Here is a 23,485-nt window from a genome sequence, read left to right as displayed (position 1 = left end):
TGTGGCTCCCAGCCAACTCACCCCAGTTTACATACAGAGCATGACATTCCATGGGCTGGAATATCCCTTGGACCATTTTGGGTCAGCTGTCCCTGGCTATGGTCCCTCCCAGCTTTTTGTGCACCTCCTCACCAGCAGAGCATGGAAAACTGAAAAGTCCAGCCTTATGGTAACCACTACTTAGCAACAACTAAAACATCAGCATCTTATCATCAACATTATTCTCATACTGAATCTTAAACACAGCACTGTACCAGCTACTAAGGAGAAAATTAACTCTATTCCAGCTGAAATTAGGATACACTGAAACTTCAGGTTTCCCTATTACTGCTCCCTCTTAATACATACTGTGACACTTTTTGAGGATTCTATCTCAAGAATTACACAGAAAGTTCAGAAATATACCTTTTAATTGAATATGAAGAGGAGCCCATGCCCTGCACCTCATCCCTTGACCAGCACACATCACAGGCTATGGCAGCACAAGATATAAAATAAATAGAAATTCAATAAGTAGTATAAAAATGCAGTGCCATATTTGCAGAAACATTCACTCTCCAGCTTTCACAATTCATATATCCACATTCTCTTTCCTTTCCTCCAACCTTCCCAGTCCAGGATCAGCTCCACATCCCTCTCATACTCACTCCTCTCCACTGCTTTTTTCCTCCCACCCCCTCCTTCATTTTATGTTTCTTCCATCAAATCCTACGTTCTGCCTCTCCTCCAAAGCTTCTCATACATTTCCTTCCTTTCACAGAAGTAATTTCTTACCAACTGCATTTTAGTCTCCAACTAAGCAAGGACACAAAGTTACAAATGTAAGTAGCATATTTTTATTTCTTTCTTAGAAACTGGAAGCCATCACAATTAACCTGATACTAGTTTTCAACCCCTTCTGCTCTAAAACCTCAGCCTAGAGGTGACAAGTGTAAAGCCAAACAAAATCAGTTTCCTCGTCCATCTATAGTTGTTTCTAATAGACTTGCTTTCTGATTTTTAATTCATTAAATTGCAAAATAAATAGGAACTTCTAACAGCAAATAGATTCAATGAAAAAATACCCTAGTCTATGCACATTTTTTGGTACCAATTGAACAATACTGGCTTAGAAACTAATATATTTTAAATGATGCAACTTCCCTGTGCAAAGATATTACATCAATATCAAAGTGCTTATTTCCTCAATTTTGGATACAGCTCCCTGAATAAAATACAGATGTCTGCAGTCTGGGTTACATGTAAACAGCACCTATACAAACAGGTGTTAAAGAGTCTCCAATTTGCTGAGAATAAATAATATTGACAGCAATAACAAAGTCTAATAAAGACTATTTCTTCGCATGCTTTAGATTTATAAATGCCCTTTTTTTTGGTGAGGCATCCTGTCATCATTCCATGAAAATGTTCTATTTGGGTGCATGTAAATCACTACAGAATTTTTTTCTCTTTTCATCCAAAAATTGCCTTGGCCTACCTCAGTGCCACAGTCAGTTGCACTCACACTAACAATGAGAGTTGTGCTAATCCTCAGGCAGAGACCATGGCCAGAGCACAGTTCTTGTTGCATTTCAGAACTATTTAGTGCCAGGTTCACAAAATCAAGGTTATGATATGTAATGACATTGTGATCTACTTTTCAGTGGCAGCAGTAACAGAGTACTGCATACAGCTAACAGAACCTGTCAGATACCTGCCATCAAATATTTATGCTATTAACAATTGTAAAAATTGAATTTAAAGAAAATCCTTACGAGTCACTAGCAATTCCCTGACTAAAATAATAATGCCCACAGTCTTAACCACGGTGTGGAATGTGAATTACTCTGCAGTAAAGATTGTCAGTAGAAACCCTACACCCTGAGTGCAGTTGACATCAGTATCACTGAAACACTCAACATATAAAAGCACTCCAACTGGTGCTTGTGCTCTAGCATTTCCTGGGGAATCTTGATTCCCCATTTTCTAAAATGCTTAGTAGGCATTTAAGACCATCCAAGTTGTTGGGGTAGTTTGAGAAGCAAGAAGCATCATACCAAAGACTCAGACAAGAAGTCCAAGTCTGCTGCCAGGGCTGCTTGCTTCAGCAAGGATGAAAGTTTCCTGTCTCCTGCCCATGGAATTCTCATCCCATTATGATATGCTGCTTCTCCTCTGAGGAGGGGCTTTCCTTTGTGAAAGATCCTCACTGTCACTTTCACAGTTTCTCTGAAATAGAAAGCCAAAAAGTCTCATGTAAATCAGATACCATGCTCTTAAACATGCTGTTCCAATATGATCAGTATCATCTACTGAGAAGAGCAGAGCTAATAGAGCCCATAAAGCTTCACTTCAGGTCACAGGCAGTGCCAGGTTCCCCCACCCTCCATCACAGAGCTGGGCACAAAGCAGAGAGCTCCCCTGCAACTGCTCAGATCTCAGTCACACCCCACGGTCACTGCCTGTGATCCAGACATCATCTGCAGGCTCCTTGCTGCTCCTTTACACAATAATGTGCTTAGCCCCTAGAAGGTCGATCAAGTCACTGGCTCTCCCTGCACAAGATTCCTGTCACAGTAACAGAACATACGGCAGCATTAAAGACACAAATGATGCCATGGTCCCCCTCTGGTTTCCCACTCCAAGCCACTGCTGTCTTGTTGGGCTGTGCATCCATGAAGCACAGCAAAAATGACTGCACAGTAAGACCAGCTCTTCTCTTCTTCCCGTGTGAGGAATGCACCTACCAAACTCTCATCTTGTGCCAGGACCTTCTTCACCAGCGAGCGCGAGAAGTGGTTGCACAGTGAAACAACGCGGTACGAAAGCTGTGCAGAGAGGGAGGAAAACCAATCTGATCACACATACCCAGTGCAGACATATCCAAACACATCTCATTCATTTACTGCCTGTTACAACTTAACATTCAAGCTCTATCTTGCCCTCTGATCCCACCAGGCTTGGGAAGCCCCATGTGAGGAGGATTAAAGGTTTGTTGTCATACCTTCCACCGCCTTCTAGCATATTGCCTTTTGAAGTTTTCCATGTTAACAACAGATGATTTCCGAACCAAAGCCTGTTGCTTGTCCATGGGCTGGAAGATAAAAGAGCAATTTTATTCTTCAGCTCCCTTTGGTACATAAAATATGCAAGATACCTCATGTGAACTGGAGCTAGCTGAAAGAAAGCTGGGGAAGCTACAGATTCATACAGGTTTTTTCATACAAAAATAATTAAATCTAGCCCACTCTGGGCCAAGACAGGACCCTTTTGATCACAAATAAAATCCTAAAACTAGTGGGTGCTAAGGCTATGCTTTCACTTTGTAAAGTTGCTAAGGTGCTTCTCATGCACACCTGCCCCATGTCCCTTTTCTCTAGATGACATCACTGTAATAAAATGGAACAAAGGTAGCTGTCATGTACTATTAGTGATAAGGATACATGCTATCTGAAACAACTCAGCTTTGTCCTTTAACCATAGCCAGAGTATGACAGCACAAGGCATTCACACCCAGGCAATAATTGCAATATCTGACGACTGAAAAATAGGAATAAAGAAGAATATAGATCAGAATTCAGACATGTACCTAGTGCTTTGGATGTCAACCTGGTGTTAAGGAACAGATGTTCCACAAATCCTGACACAGTCCTTCTGAAAATGAAGCACATTTCAATTCCAAAAGTACCTCAAAATTTGCATAAATCTTAAAACCAAATCTGACAGGTTGCAAGAAAGAAATGGTTCAAAACCAGATCAGACAAGAGTGAAAAGAGAAAGGCCAGGAATCAGCCCTTCAAAGAGTATGGGGTGACAACCATTCCAGCTGTTCTGATCTGCGTATGTAGGAGGTGGATAACACAGAAATATTTGTACTGAACTGGACTGCAATGCAGCCAAGCCACGCACCTGAAACAGCAAGAGTACCAAAGGAGAATGGAAAACACATCAGTGAGGATTTAAACATCTTTTTCAGCAAAATAATTTAAAACGTTCGAGACAACAAATTCACTCTTCTCACCAAATGCTGTAGGTTTAGCGTTTTTGCAGGTATCTCAGCAGCACCTAAAGAAGCCAAGCTATCAGCTGGGCCCCCTTCTCATTTAGATGTACACACCAGTTGCATTCAACAGAACTGGGACAATTAAGCATTAAATATAATTTCCTCACGCTGCAAACAGCCAGCTTGGTGGAACAGGCAAGCAGAAATCAATTTGAAGTGGAAAAAACATCACTGGCTAAATGTCAGCTGTACAATCATGATGAAAAATTTCCCAGTGCCCTTTCAGAACCATCACCGACTCTAAATAACTCACTTTACTGCAGAGTGCTAATAACCACCTCTTCATTTTAAGTACCCTGCAACCCAGTGACCTTGTCATTCTCTCAAATCATCAGGATCTCTTCTCAAAAGCAGTGTGTGATTAGCCTCAAGGACAGAGTCACAACAACCTTGCCCTCACCCAAACATGCTCAGGAACAAGGTGGCCTCATTTAATGCTCCTTCTCATCGTGCCAGTGCATTTGTTCATAAAGAAAATCAATATGAACAAAGAATAGGAGATCATGGCTGAGGGGAGGCAGACTCTCTTTCTTGAGAGTGTCTTCTGCAAATTCTAACTCCCACTAGGCTTTAAGTTACATTTTAGGAATTAAGGCTCTCTCCCCCTGACAATAAAATCCTGTGTTCCAGTTCTCCTGGACAGTTTTTAGAATGGGTCTTCCAGCTCAAAGAAACATGCAGAAGCATTCTGAAACAATAAAAAATGGACACATGCAAAATGCTCAATCCTATTTGTCACAGTAGAGCCCAATTCTCCCCAGCCATCAGCACCAGCTTGCCAGGGTCACATCCTGGTTATCTACACTATAGAAGCTTTTGAAAATTTCACATATTGTGCCAAGAACAATGACACACAGAGCACATCCAGTCTCCATCCTCCTTCCAGTACAATGATGGGAGCAACAATATCCCAAGTGAATAACTATTTTCACAATTCTGAATTTGCATCAGCCTCTGCACATCTTTGTGAGGACATAGCAGTAAATGGGTCCACGGTACTCTCCAAAAAATTAGATGAGAGTATGCTTTTATCTTTTTATCTCAAATTAGGAAACATTATTCTTAATCATGTTAGGAAGAACAACAATTCAGTTTATTTAGGTCATTAACTTCTCTGCAAAAGAGGAGGCAGGAGGGGCAGTGAAAGATATACTCTAATACATATATGTAAAGATTCACTCTAGCTGGACTAGAGCTATTATCTCACTGATTCTTGTAGTTGCACAACAGTCACCATGCAGCAAATGCCCACAGAAACTTGGCTTCTTTTTCAGTCACTAACCATCAGGGAACAACTCCATCCTGCATAAATAACTATTTATTGTGTTCAAAAATGAGACTGGTACATCTGTGCATATTAATACAGGATAATCAAATGACTTCTTTGAAATACAAGACAGCAGGGCATGATTCAAGTCTGGATTTTCTTTTACTTTGTAAAACCTAAGGAAAAAAAATCTTTATAGCAAGAACACTGGTCTCAATGCCACACCATAGATTAAGTTAGTTGTAGCTTTGTAATCTTCCTTCAACTGTAGAAAACAAACCAGATGACTATATTATCACTTAGTCTAAAATTGACATTTGCACTGCAAAATTGCACAGTCATTTGATCATTATAAGTTCCCAATGGTGTCTTTTGAATAGAATTTTTTTGGTACAGGACAGGAAACTCAGCTGTCGATTAATCCTTCAGTTTAAAATTCACCTTACCTTTGATGGTAAAAGAGTTCACCCTGCACAACTGGCCTAAACACTAATCCTTAAATTCTTCATTGACAGCCATTTCACAGCGAATTTCCACAGTATCAGCTAAATTACTACACCATTTGCTTTAATTTACAGATTTAACCTTTACAAATATTTGTATCATAAGGTGTATAGAACTGTCTGCAGCAGGGCTATCCAACTGTTTCCTTCAGCCAACCAAAGATGCTATAAGGGGATTTTTTATTAGTTTCCAGGCACCCAGTTTCTAGTAAGTACAGACAGACTTATTCTTTATTCCACATTAATTACCTAGTAATCTTTAGGAACTGTAATACATGATGCAGAGTAAAACATAGGCAATACCAAAGGTTTTGACGTTAGATGTGTCCATACCACTGTGATAATCTTATTCCTGCAAGTTCAGACACTGAACAAAAGAAAAAAACAAAACTTCAACACTACAAACCACGGGGAGATTATGGCCTTGGTCAGCAGCTTGTGCAATACATCAGAACTTCTACTTCAATTCTAGGTCATGTTTTTGTGTAGAATCTCTGGACCAGAACCTTTTTAAACTGATGTACATTGAAACAAGCAACAAACCCTGCACTTAGCCTGATCTCAGTGTTACTGATGGGATTCTGTCACATCAAGATTCAACCCTGCAAGGAATTCTTCACAGCAAGATCTATTTAACAGCTCCATTAGTGATTCATTAATATCTTTGTTGAAAACAGAGTGAAAGTTTCCATTCACACAGGCTTCATTTTCCAGTTGAAAACTGCTCATTAACTCCTGTACCCACTGGATTTCCTCAGCAAGCTCCTGTCTGAGGGATTCATAGTGGCTCTGCAGCTCAGCGTATTTCCCGCACACGCCTGCGAGGCTGGCGCCGACAGCCTCACTGTCCTCGTGCAAGTGCCTTTTCAGGGACTCCATTTTACGGTACTCGTACTTCAGCTGGGACAGCGTGTGCCTCACGCTTTCGCTCTCTTCTTTATACCAAGCTTCTTTCTCATTATAAATGGAAAGCAAAGCATCCATGTCCTCCTGCAAGGAATCGTGGGATGCAGCCAAGGTGCTGAAACCTTGCTCCACACGGGAAATGTCCTCTACAATGCGGGCAAAGCGCTCAAAGTTGATGTAGGTGTTGTTGGGGGGCATGCTTGAGTGGCACTTTATGGTGTACTCCCTCAGGCGTTTCGTCTTCAGCTGCGCATTCTCCACCTTCTTGTTTTCCTGGACTTTGGTTTCATCTTTCAGCTGGTGAGTCGTCAGACAGAGGAACCAATATTACTGAACATTTACAAGACTGCAGCAATTCAAAAACTCTACACAAAGGATGCAGGGACAAAGGGCTTCCACAATGCTGGGAGATTCTTTGCTCACAAAGATTTTCCTTCGTGCATTTGATTAAAAGAAACGAACACCAAACATGTAAGCCCAGAACTGAATGTGACAAATGCTTTCATTCCAATGTGATAAGTGCAAACAACATGGCTGCAATTTATTTTCATGCTAATTTTTAGCAATTAACAGTGTCAAAGCTATCAATATTTGTAGGAGGAAAACCAACAACCCTAATACCACTCCAACTAATGTTTTGTGCAATGCAAAGCAAAACCTGAATTTCAAAAATCCTCATTAGTCATGCTGAGACTAGCTAAATGCATTTTCAGTAAGAGACTTATCCACATAAGCAAGCAATGTTTATGATGAAAAAATACATACAGACACACAAATGTAAGCAAACCAGAACACGGGGTACACAGCAGTTCTCTCTCCAGAGAAATCATATTTTCTATATTGATTGCAGTCAACTCTCAATTCCAGAAAACATGAAAGCCAACACCCAGTATATGCCCATGCAAGCAGAGAGGAATGGAAAAATGCAAAGCCCAGTCCAAGATGGGTACTGTAATGTAAAATAAACATCAGAGCTTTGTTACTCTCTTTTTGAATGTTATAATAAAGGAATTAATTTGCAGAAATCCAAGGATTTGGTCAGATCCAAGCAATTTTCTCCCTGTACATCTCTTTGAGTCACCCAGCATCAATCACAAAGTACTTAGGGGGCAGTTTTCCATTTAACACACTGGTAAGAGTGAGAATATGATCTCTGCTTCGCTCATGGAAAAAAAGATCTTTTTCTTTATTCAGTCTTACCGTGATCCATGGATGAGACAGAGCTTCCTGAATCGTAAGCCGCTTCCTAAAAAACAACAACACAAAAAAACCCCAAAGACTTGAATGATAAATACTTGGTACAGAAGTCCATTGACCCAAACTCTTCCTGGGCTTCCCATGAAGCCTTTATCAGGATAATTCCAGGAAAAACCCTCAAATTTCAAGTTTATGTTTCTCCCTGAGGCACACTGCTTGTGTGCAGTTTAGTTACTGTTCTAAACTTCAGCAGGTAACTGTCCTTACTCCGCACAACTTTAATTCTTATTTCATCAAAATCTACCTGTAGTTTTGTGCACCCTTCCATAAAAAGTTATACAACATTCCTTTGTTTTGTTCATCTGATGTGCTTAGAAAATACATTCTTGCTATACACCTTTGATACATCTGTGTCTGAATCAACAGTAATTATAGCAAAGCTCTCCTCTAGAACACAGTATTACAGCACTGCAGGAGCTGTTGTTTCCTGAAAGCAACATTTCTGAGAGGAACACAGCAAACCTAATCAAAGTGGATCAAACCTAACTTCCTTCTGCATTGTAGCAGTTTGGTGAACAGCATGTTAAGAGCACTGAGAATCAAAGACAGAAACACAGCATTGCACAGCCACCATGTCTGCACACAGGACACCTACCAGCAGCACTGACTTCTCCTTGGAGCTGCTAGACCTGTGCAAAACTCTCATCAAACACCTACTCTACCCCACACCGAGGCCTGATGATTTGCAGAAATCTTCATTGAACAGCTCCTTCTCTCTCGTAGCTATTTTCTCCCCTAATGAAGCCAATTAAAAAGAATCATAATGGTCTGACTTTCCTCCAGGACAAAGACGGTTACAGGGAAGGAGATGCTACCTCGGTGTGCACTTTATTGAAAGCAAGTAAAACAAAACTAAAGTAAACTAAAAAAAAAAAAAAAAAAAAAAAAAAAAAAAAAAAAACCCAACAAAAAACCAAAAAAAAAACCCCAAAAATCCCAAAAACAATGGTTCCTGTAACCTGGGAACAAAGACCTGCATAGCTGTCACACAAACCCTAGGTGACTGCCACAGATACAGAGACTTAGAACAACTCCATATCAGCACATGTACTGATTTTTCTGGCATTGCACCACTGGGGGCATATTCTGGGATGGTATCACCTCCTTGGTAGAGTCGTTCATAAGAAACTGAAATAGTGGAGTGGTGGTTACCCTGAACTCAAGATTGTGCACATCATTTCACAGCCTATTGTGACAGCTTGACTCGGGTGAGAATTCAGTCCTGAACATGGCATTTAGCTGAGGAGCTTTGGTTCCTCTCCTCAGAGTTTCTGGATGCAGTGATTAACTAGATAACAGCAGCATCCACCTGTCTTGCTCTTGACTGGCAATACATACTGCAAGAAAAGCTTTTTCACTTCTCAAGCCACATTTCACCAGGTTTATTTTAGAGATAAATGGGTCTTTCTGAATATTTGCTTACCGTGTATCTTTCACCAGTAGTTTCTGAATAAAGTCTTTTGCCAGGTCACTAGTATTGCTGAAAAATTCTTCATCAAAATCGTAATTCACAGCTGTGATGTTGGCAAGTGTTTCTTGTTTAGTTTCTCCAAGAAAAGGTGATGCACCACTAAGCCTAGATAAGCCAGAAAGAGGAATCAGTTGGTAAAATAAACAGCAGAAATCCCCTAATGAAATTACAGTGACTGTGGAATATACTCTCAGGACATTTGTGGCTCTTGTGTTGAAGCAGCTCTGCCATGCAGGAAAAAACATGGCCAGCTTTGGCTCACTACAGCTGTGGCTCACTTAGCTGAGCCAGACTTGCATTGAAAGTCTCTAGTGGAGCACTAATGCATGCACACAGAGAGAAATGCACAGATTCTCCTCTCCTGAGTGCCTCATTTAAGTCATTGCTAATCAAACTAGAAAAAGTTGCAGCTCAGGAGAGTCTCTATCCCTGTGAGCTCACAAAGACCACCAGGCTGCAGCTTCTATAACCTTCAAGCTGATAGCATAGTGTTTCTCTAGTTTTTCTTCAGGAAGGAAAAGCTCTGCCCCTACTTCTTTTCTCTCTGCAAAGCTGCTGATGAGTTCTCTGCACAGTGGGTTCAACCAAGAGACCTTTCTCAGCTGGAAGCAGAATACAACATATGATCAGAAGCCAGGCATGTGGCCTTGCCTAGGAGCCAGCTCCACTGGAGAGGCAGGGCCATGCTGCTCAGTAGAAGGAATCTACAAGCAAAAGGGCTTTGGCTGCAATAAAATCCAACTGTTTCAGAACAACACAAAATTTCTTTCTCTTGACACCCTGCTCCAACTGCAAGTATGTAATGGAGACAGCATCATAATAAAATGCCATTTAGCAATCTTGACTTAAGAAAAAGGTTTCCTGCTGCTTTGCCCATCTCTCAGCTGTGATTGTCAACCTTCATCTTTGATGACTCTGCACCTCTGCTCCAAAAAACTTGTGTCAGAACAGTTATCCCAGGCCCCTCCTGCCCTGCCTTTCCTCCAGGCTCCTTCTCCCCCAACACAAAGAGATGCTGACTTGCAAAAGTCTGGTTTATGGGAAATGTTATTTATACAAAGGAGATTGATCTCACCCCTTTTCTTATAACCTTCTGGACTATTATTGTGCAGCTTTGATAACAGTTTCAGGATCTACTATGTCCACCTTTGATAACAGTTTCAGGATGCAGCAGGATCAAAACAGGACTGCAGCAAACTCCAGGGAACTAAACTGAGGTTTTGAATACTAAACCATTTACTTACATGATCCCACTCTCAACAAATCTTGTCTGTATTGCCACCCCCAGGTTGGCTGGGAATATTGGGGGATAAGCAGAAAGTTAGATGGGACCACCCAAGCCTTTCAGCCCAATCCCCAGCTACCACATGTGATCTTATCCACAGAATAAACACTCAAGTGCATAAACTGCTTCCTCCCCCCTCTACAATCACACAACACCACCAAAGCATCTGAAACAGGCAGGAGAGCATGAGTGAGGTCCTCCAGGTGTCTTTGATGCAGTAAATTTCATCTCATAAACCACAGTCAGTCTCAATTCTTAAGGGGTTTTACATACTTTCTCTTAAGCCTTGGTTCCATTTCTGCTGGCTACAAGTAGGCACCTCTCCACAGACCATGACCTTTGCTCCAAAACTGCAACTTGGAAACCTGCCCTAGGGCCTTGGCTTCTCTTCCCCTTCCCCAAATTATGCAATGAAGCAGCTGGAATTCCACCTTCTGGCCCTTTGTTGGAAGCCAAAATCAACAGTCTGCTAGTCTCTGATTTTTTTTTTCCTCTTTGGGGCTCAGTTTTGAAATCTGTGAAACAGGAGGATTCTCAAATCCTAACATCCAATGCAACTGGCTTTGTCATATCCTGACACAGTGCCTGTAACTATGTACCAGCAGACCTCAGTAATAAAGGCTTTGCCCTTATAACCCACTGAATCACTGCAGAGTTACTGAATTGAGGACTTGGATGCATTTTGAACTCTACACCTGATGATGGCATCCATTTGATTGCTGCCACGTTTGCTAAAGTAGGTGGTATCACAGACACACCCCAATTATTCAGAACACTTCTGAGCAAATGGCTTTAAAACTGGGAGGCAATTTGAGTTGAAGGCATGCAAATTTCTCATCCATAGCCTATCATACAAGCTGATCCCTCCCACTGTAAAAAGTGTGCTCTTTTTTCCTGATCATTTGTGTGTGGAGACATTTTTCTACCTTAATGACCACAACAATCATTAGTAGCCAAGCAGGTAAAACAGCTCTCCTGTGCTGGGTGCAGTACAGGAACGGCTCCCTTACTCTGTTCCAGCACAGACCTCTCAGTATAACAGGAAGATCTGAGGGGCAGCTGGCTCTGTGCATCACTAATCACATGCTAAGTACTCCCACCTGCTGCTTGACCTCAACTCCCAAGTTTTCCTCTCATCAAACAGGAACATCTATTTTACAAATTCACAAAGTTTAATGTCCTGGCAAGTACAGGTGTGTCAGTGCAGATCAGAGTGCTGATAAAAAGCAAGGGTCTGGACAGCATTTTAAATCCCTTTACCTGAGCTTGGGCTCAACCAATACCCCAAACTTTTCTTTGCACTGCAGAAAAGAAGGGAATTTGTTGCACTGAATCTGATTCCTCAGACCCTACCTCTCTTCTACAGCTTTTAGGTTCTAACCCTTATGCATAGGCCAAGATTTATTTTCCACACTGAAAAGACAATCCTTCCCCTTCAAGCCTCTGTACTTGTCCTGACCCCTGAAATGTGTAGTGCAAATCCATCTAATACAGAAGTCCACCTTCTTCAAGTCTGGCAGCAAGTTATTCCTCTGGGTATCACAAGGAACAGCCAAAGCCATGGGTGCGACGTTCCCAGCAAGCAGTGTCAGCTCCCTGCTCCCCAGGAGTCCCAGCATTTCCATGGAAGTAGTTGGGATCAAGGATCACTGTCCACTCCTGCAATTCTCATGTCAAAGGAGAGGAAAAGCAAGGAGTGCTGCTCCTCTGTTGCATGCATACTTGTCACACAAGTAGTTTCCCAAGTTGTCAAGCTCCAACTTAAAACTCTCAACTACTTGTCCTCAGATGCCCACAGAAACTCATTTCTTTGAGAGCTTGAGCATGTCATAATTCCCTCCTTTTATTTATTCAGCACCAGCTGACACACTTTTCTTCTAAAGAGAATCTGTATCTAAAAAGTATTCTGTGATCTATTTTTCCTTTATGCCTACTGACTATGGTGATCTCTCCAACCAGCTTTTGCTTTCCTAGCTTTAACAAACTCTTTTTTTTCTCCTGTAAGTTGAATTATCAGTTTCCAGTGTCAACTTCTCTGCTCCTCTTTCAGCTTAAATTCACCTTTTTGAAATGGGTGACCTTACTTATGCATAATAATCTAGACTGCTACCTTTACAAGCAAATAAAAACTTCACTGTTTCCACCTGAAATAATCCAACTTGTAAATGGGACTGTTACACTTTCTGTTTCTATGCTCTCACACTGGTAACTCTCAGCCATTCCAGGAGCTATTAATCCTCTTGGCTTTTCCATCCTCTACCATTTGGAACTGATGAGATCCCATAAAATGCAGAAATGCCTAGTGATGCTGGGGACATTTGTTTTTCTTCTGCTCAGAATGCCCCTCATCTTTTACTCCTTATTTTAAATTGAAAAGGCTGTGGGATAACCCCTGTCTTTTAGACAAACCCCTGCCCACCACAAGTGTGCAGGTCCCTAAATGGCTGAAGGGAAGAACTGTTCTGTACCAGTGCCACAGAGCTTTAGGAACATTGCTACAGGAGCGAATTGTTGTACTCACAGTATGTAGGTGATGACTCCTATGCTCCTAAAAAACAAAGGACATTAATTGCAGGGGTTCTACATGACCAGTATTCTTCCTAATGTGCAGAATACACAACAGTCAATAGTAGCTGCCATAGAGGCAGGAGAGCCATTGTGACTTTAGATAACTGCTAACATCTCTTACAGAACAGGGTTTTGAGGAAAAAATAATTTTTCATATAACATCAAGTAATGTGGATATTGGAAGTCTCTGTATTTCTACTCACTGGGTACTTACTACAGTGCACACATGAAACACAGAGGAGCAGAAACAAGATGTTTGATTTGGGGTGACCTCTTTTGCCTGCCTTCCCATTACATTAGTACTCAGGTCTCCTCTGCATGAAGGACTCTTACAAATAAAGCTGTCACAAGCTCTGCAGGAACATGTTTCCTTCTCAGAGTGGCAAACAGTTAACTCTGGAACTGCCATCACTCCAGTTTTTCAATGTAATTTTGCAGAAATTAAATGTTTATCCTTTAATTTAAAATAATGTATAAAAATAGAATGACAGATCAAAGACTTATTAACTGTATTTAAGTTTTTGTTTGTTTGGGGTTTTTTTAAATTTGTTGTGGTGCAATGGATTCTATTGTACAGTAACCAGGAAAAGAAAGCACAAACACATTATAAAACTTACCACATGTCTGCCGCTAGCCCAAGTGGTTCATAGTTTACGATTTCTGGAGCTGTAAGAAACATTTAATCAAACATCAGCAACTTAGGTAACAAATTTTTACCAGGCTGAAGTAGCAGGCCAAGCATTACCAAGAGGGAGAAGGGGAAGAGGGAAAAGTTAGTTAGGGAATACATTGTTTATAATTTTACAGCCCAAATACAACTGTTCAGAAGAGATTACATAGCACAACTTGGAGCATAATGCAACTCAAGAATAAGGGTAAAACAGACATTATATAGTAATTATACTGCAAATTACAACAAATAACAAATTATTTCACCTCCCAAGAATGCTGCTGCCCCTAAGCATGAGCTTTTATTTTATTTTTTAACTGGTGCCATTATAGCAACTTTGTAAATGCCACTCAGAAAGAGCCCTTGAGCAAGAGATTGAAATAACATGCCAGACTACACTGCTATCCATGTCAAACTCTATTATCTTTATAAGAAACATTTCCTCATTGGAAAACATCCCAGTATAAGACTGCATGCAAGAGAAAAGAGCAAGGGTGAAATAAGTTGAAAAAACCAATCTGTAACAGCTGTGTTTAACTGGAATATTAATTACAATTCTCTACCCAGCCCCCAAACAAACCCCAAAACAGAAATTAATAGAAAGGAGCAGGAATAAGTTAAAATCCAGGCGAGTCAGATCAGAATTATGACAAGTGAGGAACAAAAAGAGAACCACATGGAAAAATGTAAGGGAACATGAGGGTACTCAGCAGGTGTACAGTGTGAGGTGGTTTTATTTACAAAGCAATGACAGATGCCCATGTAATTGTGTACTCATGCACCACGATGCAGAGATCTACTTATCCCAGGCAACAAGTAAAAAGATTATAATTTGTATATGCAGAGCTTCACAATCTCAATCCTGAATTTACATCCCTAAATATTTATTTGGCAGTAGCCTAATCTCACAGGAGTAGTACTTGTGGTTTACAGAAGGCACCTTTGCTTATTCCAGAAAAAGAATGTAAACCTCTAGATTTAAATGGCCTTGACAGAAATAAGATCAAAACTACTTCTATCTCTCAATTTTTAACTTTGACAAGATGTCTCAACTTCCTCTGAAATTTGCAAAGTAAGACAAAGGAACATGTCACTCACCTACGAATTCTGGAGTTCCAAATATATTTTTAAATTCAACTCCATCTTCTATTTTGTGAGCCAGGCCAAAGTCAATGAGTTTGATGTGTGGAATAGGGATATTCTTGTCTAGAAGCATAATGTTTTCAGGCTAAAAATGACAAAAGATAGACCTATGCTATTAAAATATTAATATCTTGGAAAGTAACAGAGTTTTCAAGTGTTTTTTGTCCTTTGCATATACATCATCATAGAACAAGAAAAACATCCCTGTGCTTAGCCATTTACAGTTCTTTGGATTGAGGCAGCAGGCAGCTGAAGCAGTTCAGGTGTTTGCAGACAAAATGCTACTGCTCAGCCCTGAGCGACAGCTGCACAGCACAATATTTTGCTGACAGCAATTTTACTGATCTGTTCTTGGAATTTACACTTCACAATATTTGCCCAGTTGACACTATACTGTATTGTAAGCCAATGGAAGATGTTTTGGTAAATGCTGAATTTCCTTCCCCTTTCAGGGAAGGAAAAACCAAATTCTCTGTGAGATTAAATTCACAGCTGCAACAAAGCCAAGAAAAGATTCAGGATTTACCAGCTGAACAGTCCAGAAAATGCAAACAGTTGGGATCAGAGGTCCTAGATCATACCAAGCTATTAAAAGAACATGTGGCATTCTCACAGCATTGTCAGAAAAAGCTGAAGCTTGAACTGTGAAATCAGAACTAACATGTTTCAACACCAGACTTTACTTTTTTAGCAGATCCAACATATTTCATAAAGTCCTTTCTTCAACTAAATTTCTCAATCTTAGCTACTCCCTACCATGGCCCGAATTCACAGGTTTCAGAGTAACAATGGGTTCAATTTATCTCCCATATGATGAGCTTCAATGCATTAATCTCTCATAACTTAATCATAACTTCAAGGGCAGCACAGAGAGTCTGATTCCCTGCTGGCAGCTGCCTGGCTTTTCCAGAGCAGAATCTAATGTGGAAGTTGCTCCTGCTAACACATTCTCTCAGTCAGAGCTGCACTGGGAAACAGAGCATATGAATAATTTATTCTCACAGTCATTGGACCAACCATGTTTTAGCCTCAGGGTAACAAGCCTGGTTTTCTTTCATGGATCTAGGGCATGTATGTTCACCACAGACACATAAGGTAAGCTTCTTTAGAACAGACTGATGTAGAAAAAGTCACTGTCACTACCTCATGGAGGACTGTTTTATTCCTTAGGTGGTGTAAACCATTATAGCTGCACTGCAGGCAATGGAGCCCTGTCAAATGACAAAATAATGATGAACTATCCTCCATCTGAGCAGATCACTGCTTAAAAATACATCTCTAATTTAACCCTTGCTAAACTCCACACCCAGTCCTTTAAAACCCAGGAGAGTTAGAAGTGAATATATCATAGGTCATTTGATAGCCACTGTCAGTTTAATGATTCTTTACTTATGCCTTCTGATTTCTACCTTGCAATTCTTGCAACATCTTCAGTAACCACCTGACCTTACCCATATTAAATATCAAAATCAGCAGCTACAGATCAGCCAAAGACTAAATCAACATATTTACCTTTAGATCAAAGTGAGCAATTTTCTTAGAGTGAAGGTAATTCACACCATCCAAAATCTGCTTAATGAACCTGGTTGCTTCCTCTTCACTCAAAGACTCCTTCTGTGCCAGGAAGTCAAAAAGTTCTCCTCCAGAAACCCTGCAAAACACACCAAAAAGCATCCTGTTATCTCCTGCACTGTAATCCATAACATAAATGCAAGCAAAGAAAGTAAAGCAGCAAAGAACCTCAATACAGTAAGGAAAAGTCTACTCGTGCAGACACCACAAGTTTTGTGTTCTGGTCCCAGGTGTGCCCAAACCTTCTTTTGGCTTCAGCTCTCTTCCCTGTAAATTAGAGACTGGCTTTTCCATTGATGCTGCAAGGATCACAGAGGTCTGGAGTTACACTGTTTGCTGAATCCCCAGACATGCACCTATCTCAAAAGGTCAACTTAACCACTACAGCTGCTACTTTTCAACGTTTTTGTTTTGTATGAACAAGTTGTAAGAGTCAACAATTGCTGAAGAATTACTTTTCTTAGCAGTTGCCATCAGAACCTGAGGTAATAAAATGTGCCAACAGAATCTTTTCTTTACAGAACAGCCTTGTTCTACTACAGATTCTTGCCTGGCATAACTAACAGGAAAGGATTTCTTTGGTGCTGAATTTTTTAAGAAGAAAGCAGACTGCAGCAGGCTGGAAGGTACCAAAACCAGTTTTCCCAAATCAAGGAAGTGCTCTTAGTTACTATGAGTTTTCACATCAAAACTGAAGTCCATTCCACCCTTATTAGTATATAAGTTTTATTTTAATTTCTGTGCCTTCTACAGAGAGTTCCAGTGCTATTTTTCTGTTTATCTGAAACAAGATCACCTAAATATTGAATTAGGCATTGTTTGCAGCTATCATTCATTATTATGTTTACATTTATTGCTGCCAGTTCACACTGTCATTAATATTATTGTTTTATTCACATTCAGATCCAGTTTTGGGGGCACCCACAAAACAGTTGTTACTCTTGGGTGCTGGTGAACCACCACCTGCACTCAGAGTGCAAGCAATGGTTTTCCCCCCTCATATGGTGGCACAAGAGTAAACAGCTTTTCTTCATTCCCATTCTGCTGCTATTCATCCTCAACAGTCAATGCCAAGAAATTAAAAAGCCTTCTTCCCTTGCCCTCCTCCCCTTTTCTCCTCTAGCTGATCTAAATGAGGAAAATATAGAAGTAGTAAGAATGGCTGCGAATTTTGGAAAAGGCTTGATGGCCTCACATGTATTGAAAGAGATGAAAGCAGGAAGAAAAATAAAATGAGCATTCAGCGGCCACTTGCACTTCCTCCAAGGTTCATGTCAGGGCAGCCCTAGGCAGAATGAGGTAATTCCTCCCTTAGTAAACTGTTTTCAAGTTGACAAGATTCCCTGGCCCAGTATCAAATGACCTCAGCTGATGTTCAGGTGCACCTGTGTCCCCAGGGCACAGGGATGAGCTGGGGAAGCTGTTTACCACCAACCTCACTCAGTGCTCCTGCAAGATTTGTGAAGCCTGAGAATGCAACAGCTCCATTTATCAGTGCCCCCGTGCTCCCGCAGCCTCTGCAGTGCTCTCTGGTTTCTATCCACCTCAGCCCTGTCTGCAGGGAAGGGCCCTTACTCACAGCTCCAGGATGAGCACCACGTCTGTCTTGTTCTCATAGATGTCGTGCAGCTTGACGATGTTGGCGTGCAGCACCTGCTGCAGAATGCTGACCTCGCGCTCGATCTCCTCCCGGCTCACCCCGCGCCGGCTGGCCCGGCTCTGGCGCTTCTTGATGAACTTGGCAGCGTATTCCAGCCCCGTGCTCCTCTCTCGGCACTTCTTCACTATAGCAAACTGGCCGCTGCGAGGACAGGAGACAACAAAAACGCTCTTAAGGCTTTTACAGCTTCCCAAATAAGCCAGTCCCATACAAAGCCTGATCCTGCAAGCCCCAAGCAGCACTGCTGAGCACTCCTGAGCTTGTTCTTGGTACAAGAGTGAGGACTGCCAGGACTCTGCAGTCAAAGGCAGGAGAGCATAACAAGGTAACCTCCTACTGTGTCTGAAATTTAGCAAAACCAAACAATGACTGACAAAAGGAGTGTAAACCTCTAAAAACAGTTCATGTTTAAATGAGTGAGATCTGCCTCAAAAGGTTCAAGTTATCACTACTTCACTTGGTAATGCTTAAGACACCACTGGGTGTTCTGAAAGAACACACATACACTAAAATATTTGTCTTTACGAACAGTCCCTAGAGAAGAACCCAAACTCTTTGGAAATGCAAAACTGGCCTCCAGCAACCAATTTTCAAATTTAAAAAAAATTGTTTATTCATATTTATGCATTCACTTGATAATTTGGCTGTAAATATAACTAGAGTAAGTGCAGGTTTCTCACTGCACCTCAAGGACAAAGAATTTCCCACTGTACTAAATAGTACAGTAGCTGCATTAAGGTTAAAAGGCATGTTCTTGCAATTTGCTAGTAAAACTTTCCTCACTGTGGCTCCTAATGTACTCCAAGTGCAAAATTCCTGCCTTATCTCCTAGGAATTGGCAGATCTCCAGTCCCAGAATACACATTTAGGATCAGATACTTCCTTATTTAGGACATTATATCCAAACTTGGAAGGAAAAGACTCATCTTTCAGGTAACCATAACCTTTAGCTACTGTGATTTTATCAGATAGGATCTCTTTATAAAAAGAATCACAAACAAACTCATTAAGTGCATCCTCCCATGACTACACTGTATAAGCACTGAGCTGTTGTTTTCAATATTATTCTATCATTCACTGGCTTGGTAAATTAGGAGTCCAAGTACAGTTGGTATTTAAATTATGCAGCATACACAGCAATTATATTCAGCACCTCATTAGATGTGTACTTAGTGCTTCATCAACACAGACATCTGAATAGAGCTCATCTTAAAAATACAAAGGTGTAGAAATTAAAAATTAAGGCTGTCACTTGGTGCTCAATTGCTCTCAAAGGCTCCCACCCTATGGCAGAGGCAGCCTCTCATTTCAGAGTTCAAACAAATGCCGGGCAGCCTGACATACTTCTTTTAGTCTTTCATTTACATAATATATCCTAAACCCTTCCCAGGAGGGAGGCAGGAACAGATGGGACAAGAGTACTTATCCCTTTGGGAATAATCATTCACAAATGGAATTGAGACTGTGGCCATTTGTCACATGCTTTAATTCATTCATATTTCTCCTGCTTTTATCATTACCTGCAAACCCTAGAGAAATTCCCACTACAAAATTCCCAAACTTGCCTTAAACATTCTACTAAAAGAGTTTGTTTTGTAGTGCTGAGAGCTGCTCGTGTAAAACATCGTGATTTTCATGTTTTTCTTGTTTGCTTGACCATATTTTGCAAGACATGCATCTTGCTTGGTTCAGACTTTCTGAAGAAACATGGTATTAATGTTCCCGTGCTTGTTTCCTTGAATCCTCTCTAGGGACAAATTTTGTCAAAGTTCAGGAGAAAATATTTTTTATCAGTGCTGATTATGGGAACAAACAAAGTCATTTTTGCATTTAGAAATTCCAGTGATACTGTGGATTTTGTACATTTCTGTTGATGCAAAAGCTTACAAAAGTCATAATGACACAGCATAGGAATTTCTGTCTTCTCCTTTGACATAAATAATTGTGCTAGACTATAACTATTACAGTACCAATTCTTTTGTAATCTACTATTGCTCCCCTGCATGTCTGGTCACCAACACACACTGTTGCTGCTCCTGTCCCAGCATTCATGCCATTTCCCATCTCCCTTAAAACCAGGCTTTTGCAGACAACTCTTCAGTGGGAGAGTTTGGGACTGAGGAGAAGAGGTTACAAGCGACAGGGAAGGACACAAATGCTCCATTTCTTATCCTGTGTTATTTAAGACAGTTGCAATGCAATTACTAATGAAGAGCTCCTGCAGGCCCATTCAGCTATGAAACAAGAGGATGCCTCACAGGTATTTTACAATCACAGTCAGACACTTTGGATTCCTTGTCAGCTACAGAGATTGTAAGGTCAGGAGCAAGACTGCAGTGGTTTTGTCCATCTGCATTCAGACCATAAGAGTCAAACTCTGTCAGCTTCCAAAACTTTTGACCTAGGCTAGGAAAAAAGCAGAAGAAAGGAAAGTATGTCCTCCTGACATGTAAGTTGACAGCACTGAGAAATTAAGCCATTGAGATAATTTCACATGTGGCATTTGTACTTGATCTTAGACTTGAATTTCACAGCTCAGATACCCAAATTTCAGCCAAAAGACCTTGCCAGAATTCATGGGTTTTAGTACAGTGCTGAAACCAAGATGACTTGAATCACAAACAGAAGTATTTCCAACACATGCAGGATAAGCTCAGAGGCTGACACTTGTGGATGGAGCCTACCTGGACCTCAGTAAAGCCTTTGGCACTGTCCCCCACAGCATTCTCCTGGAGAAACTGGATGCGCCTGGCTTTGACACTGCTCTTCAAAATCTTCTCCAAATTTAATGACACTACGATTTTTAATTTCTAAAATGTTTTTTTTTCAGAGAAGTTACATTTGTTCCCTTCCAGAAATATTTTGGACAGCTGTGCAACAGCCTTGTCACATGCTAAGCATCCTTAATTGTGGAAACAGCTGAAGAGTATGAACAATAGCAGCTGCATCGTGTCAGTTATAATATAATTAGTTACAACATCAAATCTGTCCATCAGTAACAATGGAATTTATCCCAGCAATGAAGACAACCTACCATCTGCATTGCTACTATCATGTAGGAGGTTTGCCACTGAATAAGAAAACAGAGACAGTATTACTGGGTGGTTTTGGAGTCTATTTTCAGAAGCATGCTTTAGAAGAGCACAAGTTCAGCTCATTTAATCATCATGCACTTCAGGAGAGGATGTGGAAAGGATGTGGGAAGAGCGAAGCTGGACAATCCAGAATAACAGGACAACTTCTTGCTCTTTGTCAAAGCTTCCTTCTAATACTGGTTCTGGAGGGTAATGCTCTGGGGCAGAAGGTCACTGAGAGCAAGAGCAGTGCAGATGCCAGTCTGAAATGCCCCAGTGCCCAGCAGTGCTGCTGCCCCACAGCTTTAGAATAAAGAGAGCCATTAGGCAACTGCTTGCACAAGCATAGGCTTGTTCCAGTCTTCCTCTGATGTTCCTGAAACACTGCATGGCTCAGGAGCTCTTCCCAAAACACTGAAAATACATAAGAAAAGTACTGAGATGACAGTACAGGTTACCTGACTCCAGTCAGGCTTTCTGAGGCCTGAGTGAGGAGAAGTCAGGAAGCTGATTCCGTCTATCATTTGAGAACAGCAAACCATTTCTTCCCCAAATACCAAACATATGATCCCTTTCTTCATGTTCAGTCTATTTCTTTATGTGTTGTTCATATTCAACTTAATTTCATTCATTAAAGAATTCTAAAAAATATGATGACGATGCTTTAGCTGTTAAAATTTGAAATTCCCATAAAAGACATGATATATGAGAACACATTGACAGATACACTTTAGACTGAAATATGTTTTCAACAAGTTCATTGAAAAGTAAATGAACCTGGGCAAAGGACAGTGCTCTGGCATTCTGCCAGTCAAGAGGTGACACAACTCCCTATATGAGCCAGGGCAATTTACTGAGGAACAGATTTGCAAGGGATTTTAGGCAGCCTCCCACTGACTTTAACAGTAATTAGGTTTCTACACACTTGATGGAAAGTAACACCTTTGTCCTTCTGTACCTAATTTCCCAAAGTCTGTAAAATACAGGGAATACTACTGGAAAATGAAATAACATTATATGGGGTAAGGATACAAATTAATTTCATGTCACTAGATATCACTAGAAGTGCAATTATAATAATGCATATTTTATTCACTAGGTGTTCCTGCACAAGAATACATGACCTGAAAGGAGGCTAAAATAAAACTGAACAGCATCTAGACCAGTTTTTATCTGCTTAAATTCACAGGCAGTACTGTGACTGCATGATAGTTTAAAAATACTAAAAATATCTTATGAAATCATCCTGTGTACATGCATGAGTTAATAGACAGAAACATAACCACAATAACCGTACTTAGCCAACCTGAACACAGGGCTTCTCTACATTCAAGTCTGGTGTGTTTAGTTCAGCAGAGGATAATTCATTCTCATTTACATCCATTGTTACAATCTCAACAGTTTTGTTCATCATGTCTTTTTGCCACTATTAAATTTGACTGGTTTTAACTGGTCATCTCAAGCTTAGAAAGTCTGCACCTTATTACATTTCCATCTTTATCATTCCTATTTACTTTTCTTGGAAAAATATATGAGCAATTTTATCCATTTATGGTTGGGTTTTTGCTAACTTTCAAAGCAAAGCCCTGGAGAATTCTTGTTGAATTCGAGGAAAACATATTTTTCAGCCTTTTTTTTTCTCTAAGTGATCAGAGCAATTGCTCAACCACAGTTTTATTAAACTAAACACTCCCCTCCCTCTTTGCTTACACTTCAGAGATGACTTCTGCTATTTGCAACTGCACTGAGTGCTCTTCCCAGCAGAGAGGACAGGAGTCTGCTTGGAACAGCAGTGAGAATCTATTTTTATGCTTTCTGTTCATTTATGAAACACAGATCAACCAAAGGCCATGCAAGGTTCACAAAATATATGCATTAAAGCATATAAATATATATAGAGGGGTTTTGCAGGAATTCTGTAATCACAGCTATAAAGATGTAAAAGCCTTCTGTAAATTACAATAATTTGCAGTACATTTGATTTTTTATAGACTTTTTGTTTTAGACTAAACCAGGATTTTGGTACAGCAAAATTTAGTCTACACAGTAAATAAATAGGAAGTCAAA

General features: G+C 40.5%; 1 protein-coding gene across 2 annotated transcripts in view; it reads right to left on the bottom strand.

Annotated features, from left to right (window-relative positions):
- Positions 1–5,345: 5,345 nt before the first annotated feature.
- The window catches only part of DAPK2 (death associated protein kinase 2), a 31,200-nt gene continuing 13,060 nt past the window's right edge, over positions 5,346–23,485 (bottom strand). The window contains exons 3-10 of one of the 2 annotated variants that reach the window (XM_066558681.1): positions 18,264–18,485; positions 16,625–16,763; positions 15,068–15,197; positions 13,917–13,965; positions 13,253–13,279; positions 9,399–9,551; positions 7,919–7,964; positions 5,346–7,015 (exon numbers count right to left, since the gene is read on the bottom strand). In XM_066558681.1, coding sequence (XP_066414778.1) covers positions 6,380–7,015; positions 7,919–7,964; positions 9,399–9,551; positions 13,253–13,279; positions 13,917–13,965; positions 15,068–15,197; positions 16,625–16,763; positions 18,264–18,485 — 1,402 coding nt within the window. In that variant the 3' untranslated portion in view covers positions 5,346–6,379. The remainder of the gene's footprint in view (positions 7,016–7,918; positions 7,965–9,398; positions 9,552–13,252; positions 13,280–13,916; positions 13,966–15,067; positions 15,198–16,624; positions 16,764–18,263; positions 18,486–23,485) is intronic. The other variant, XM_066558682.1, reaches the window with a different exon arrangement.

Source organism: Molothrus aeneus, chromosome 13 (genome assembly GCF_037042795.1).
Source record: "Molothrus aeneus isolate 106 chromosome 13, BPBGC_Maene_1.0, whole genome shotgun sequence".
Taxonomy (NCBI): domain Eukaryota; kingdom Metazoa; phylum Chordata; class Aves; order Passeriformes; family Icteridae; genus Molothrus; species Molothrus aeneus.
This window is presented reverse-complemented; position numbering and strand designations above follow the sequence as displayed.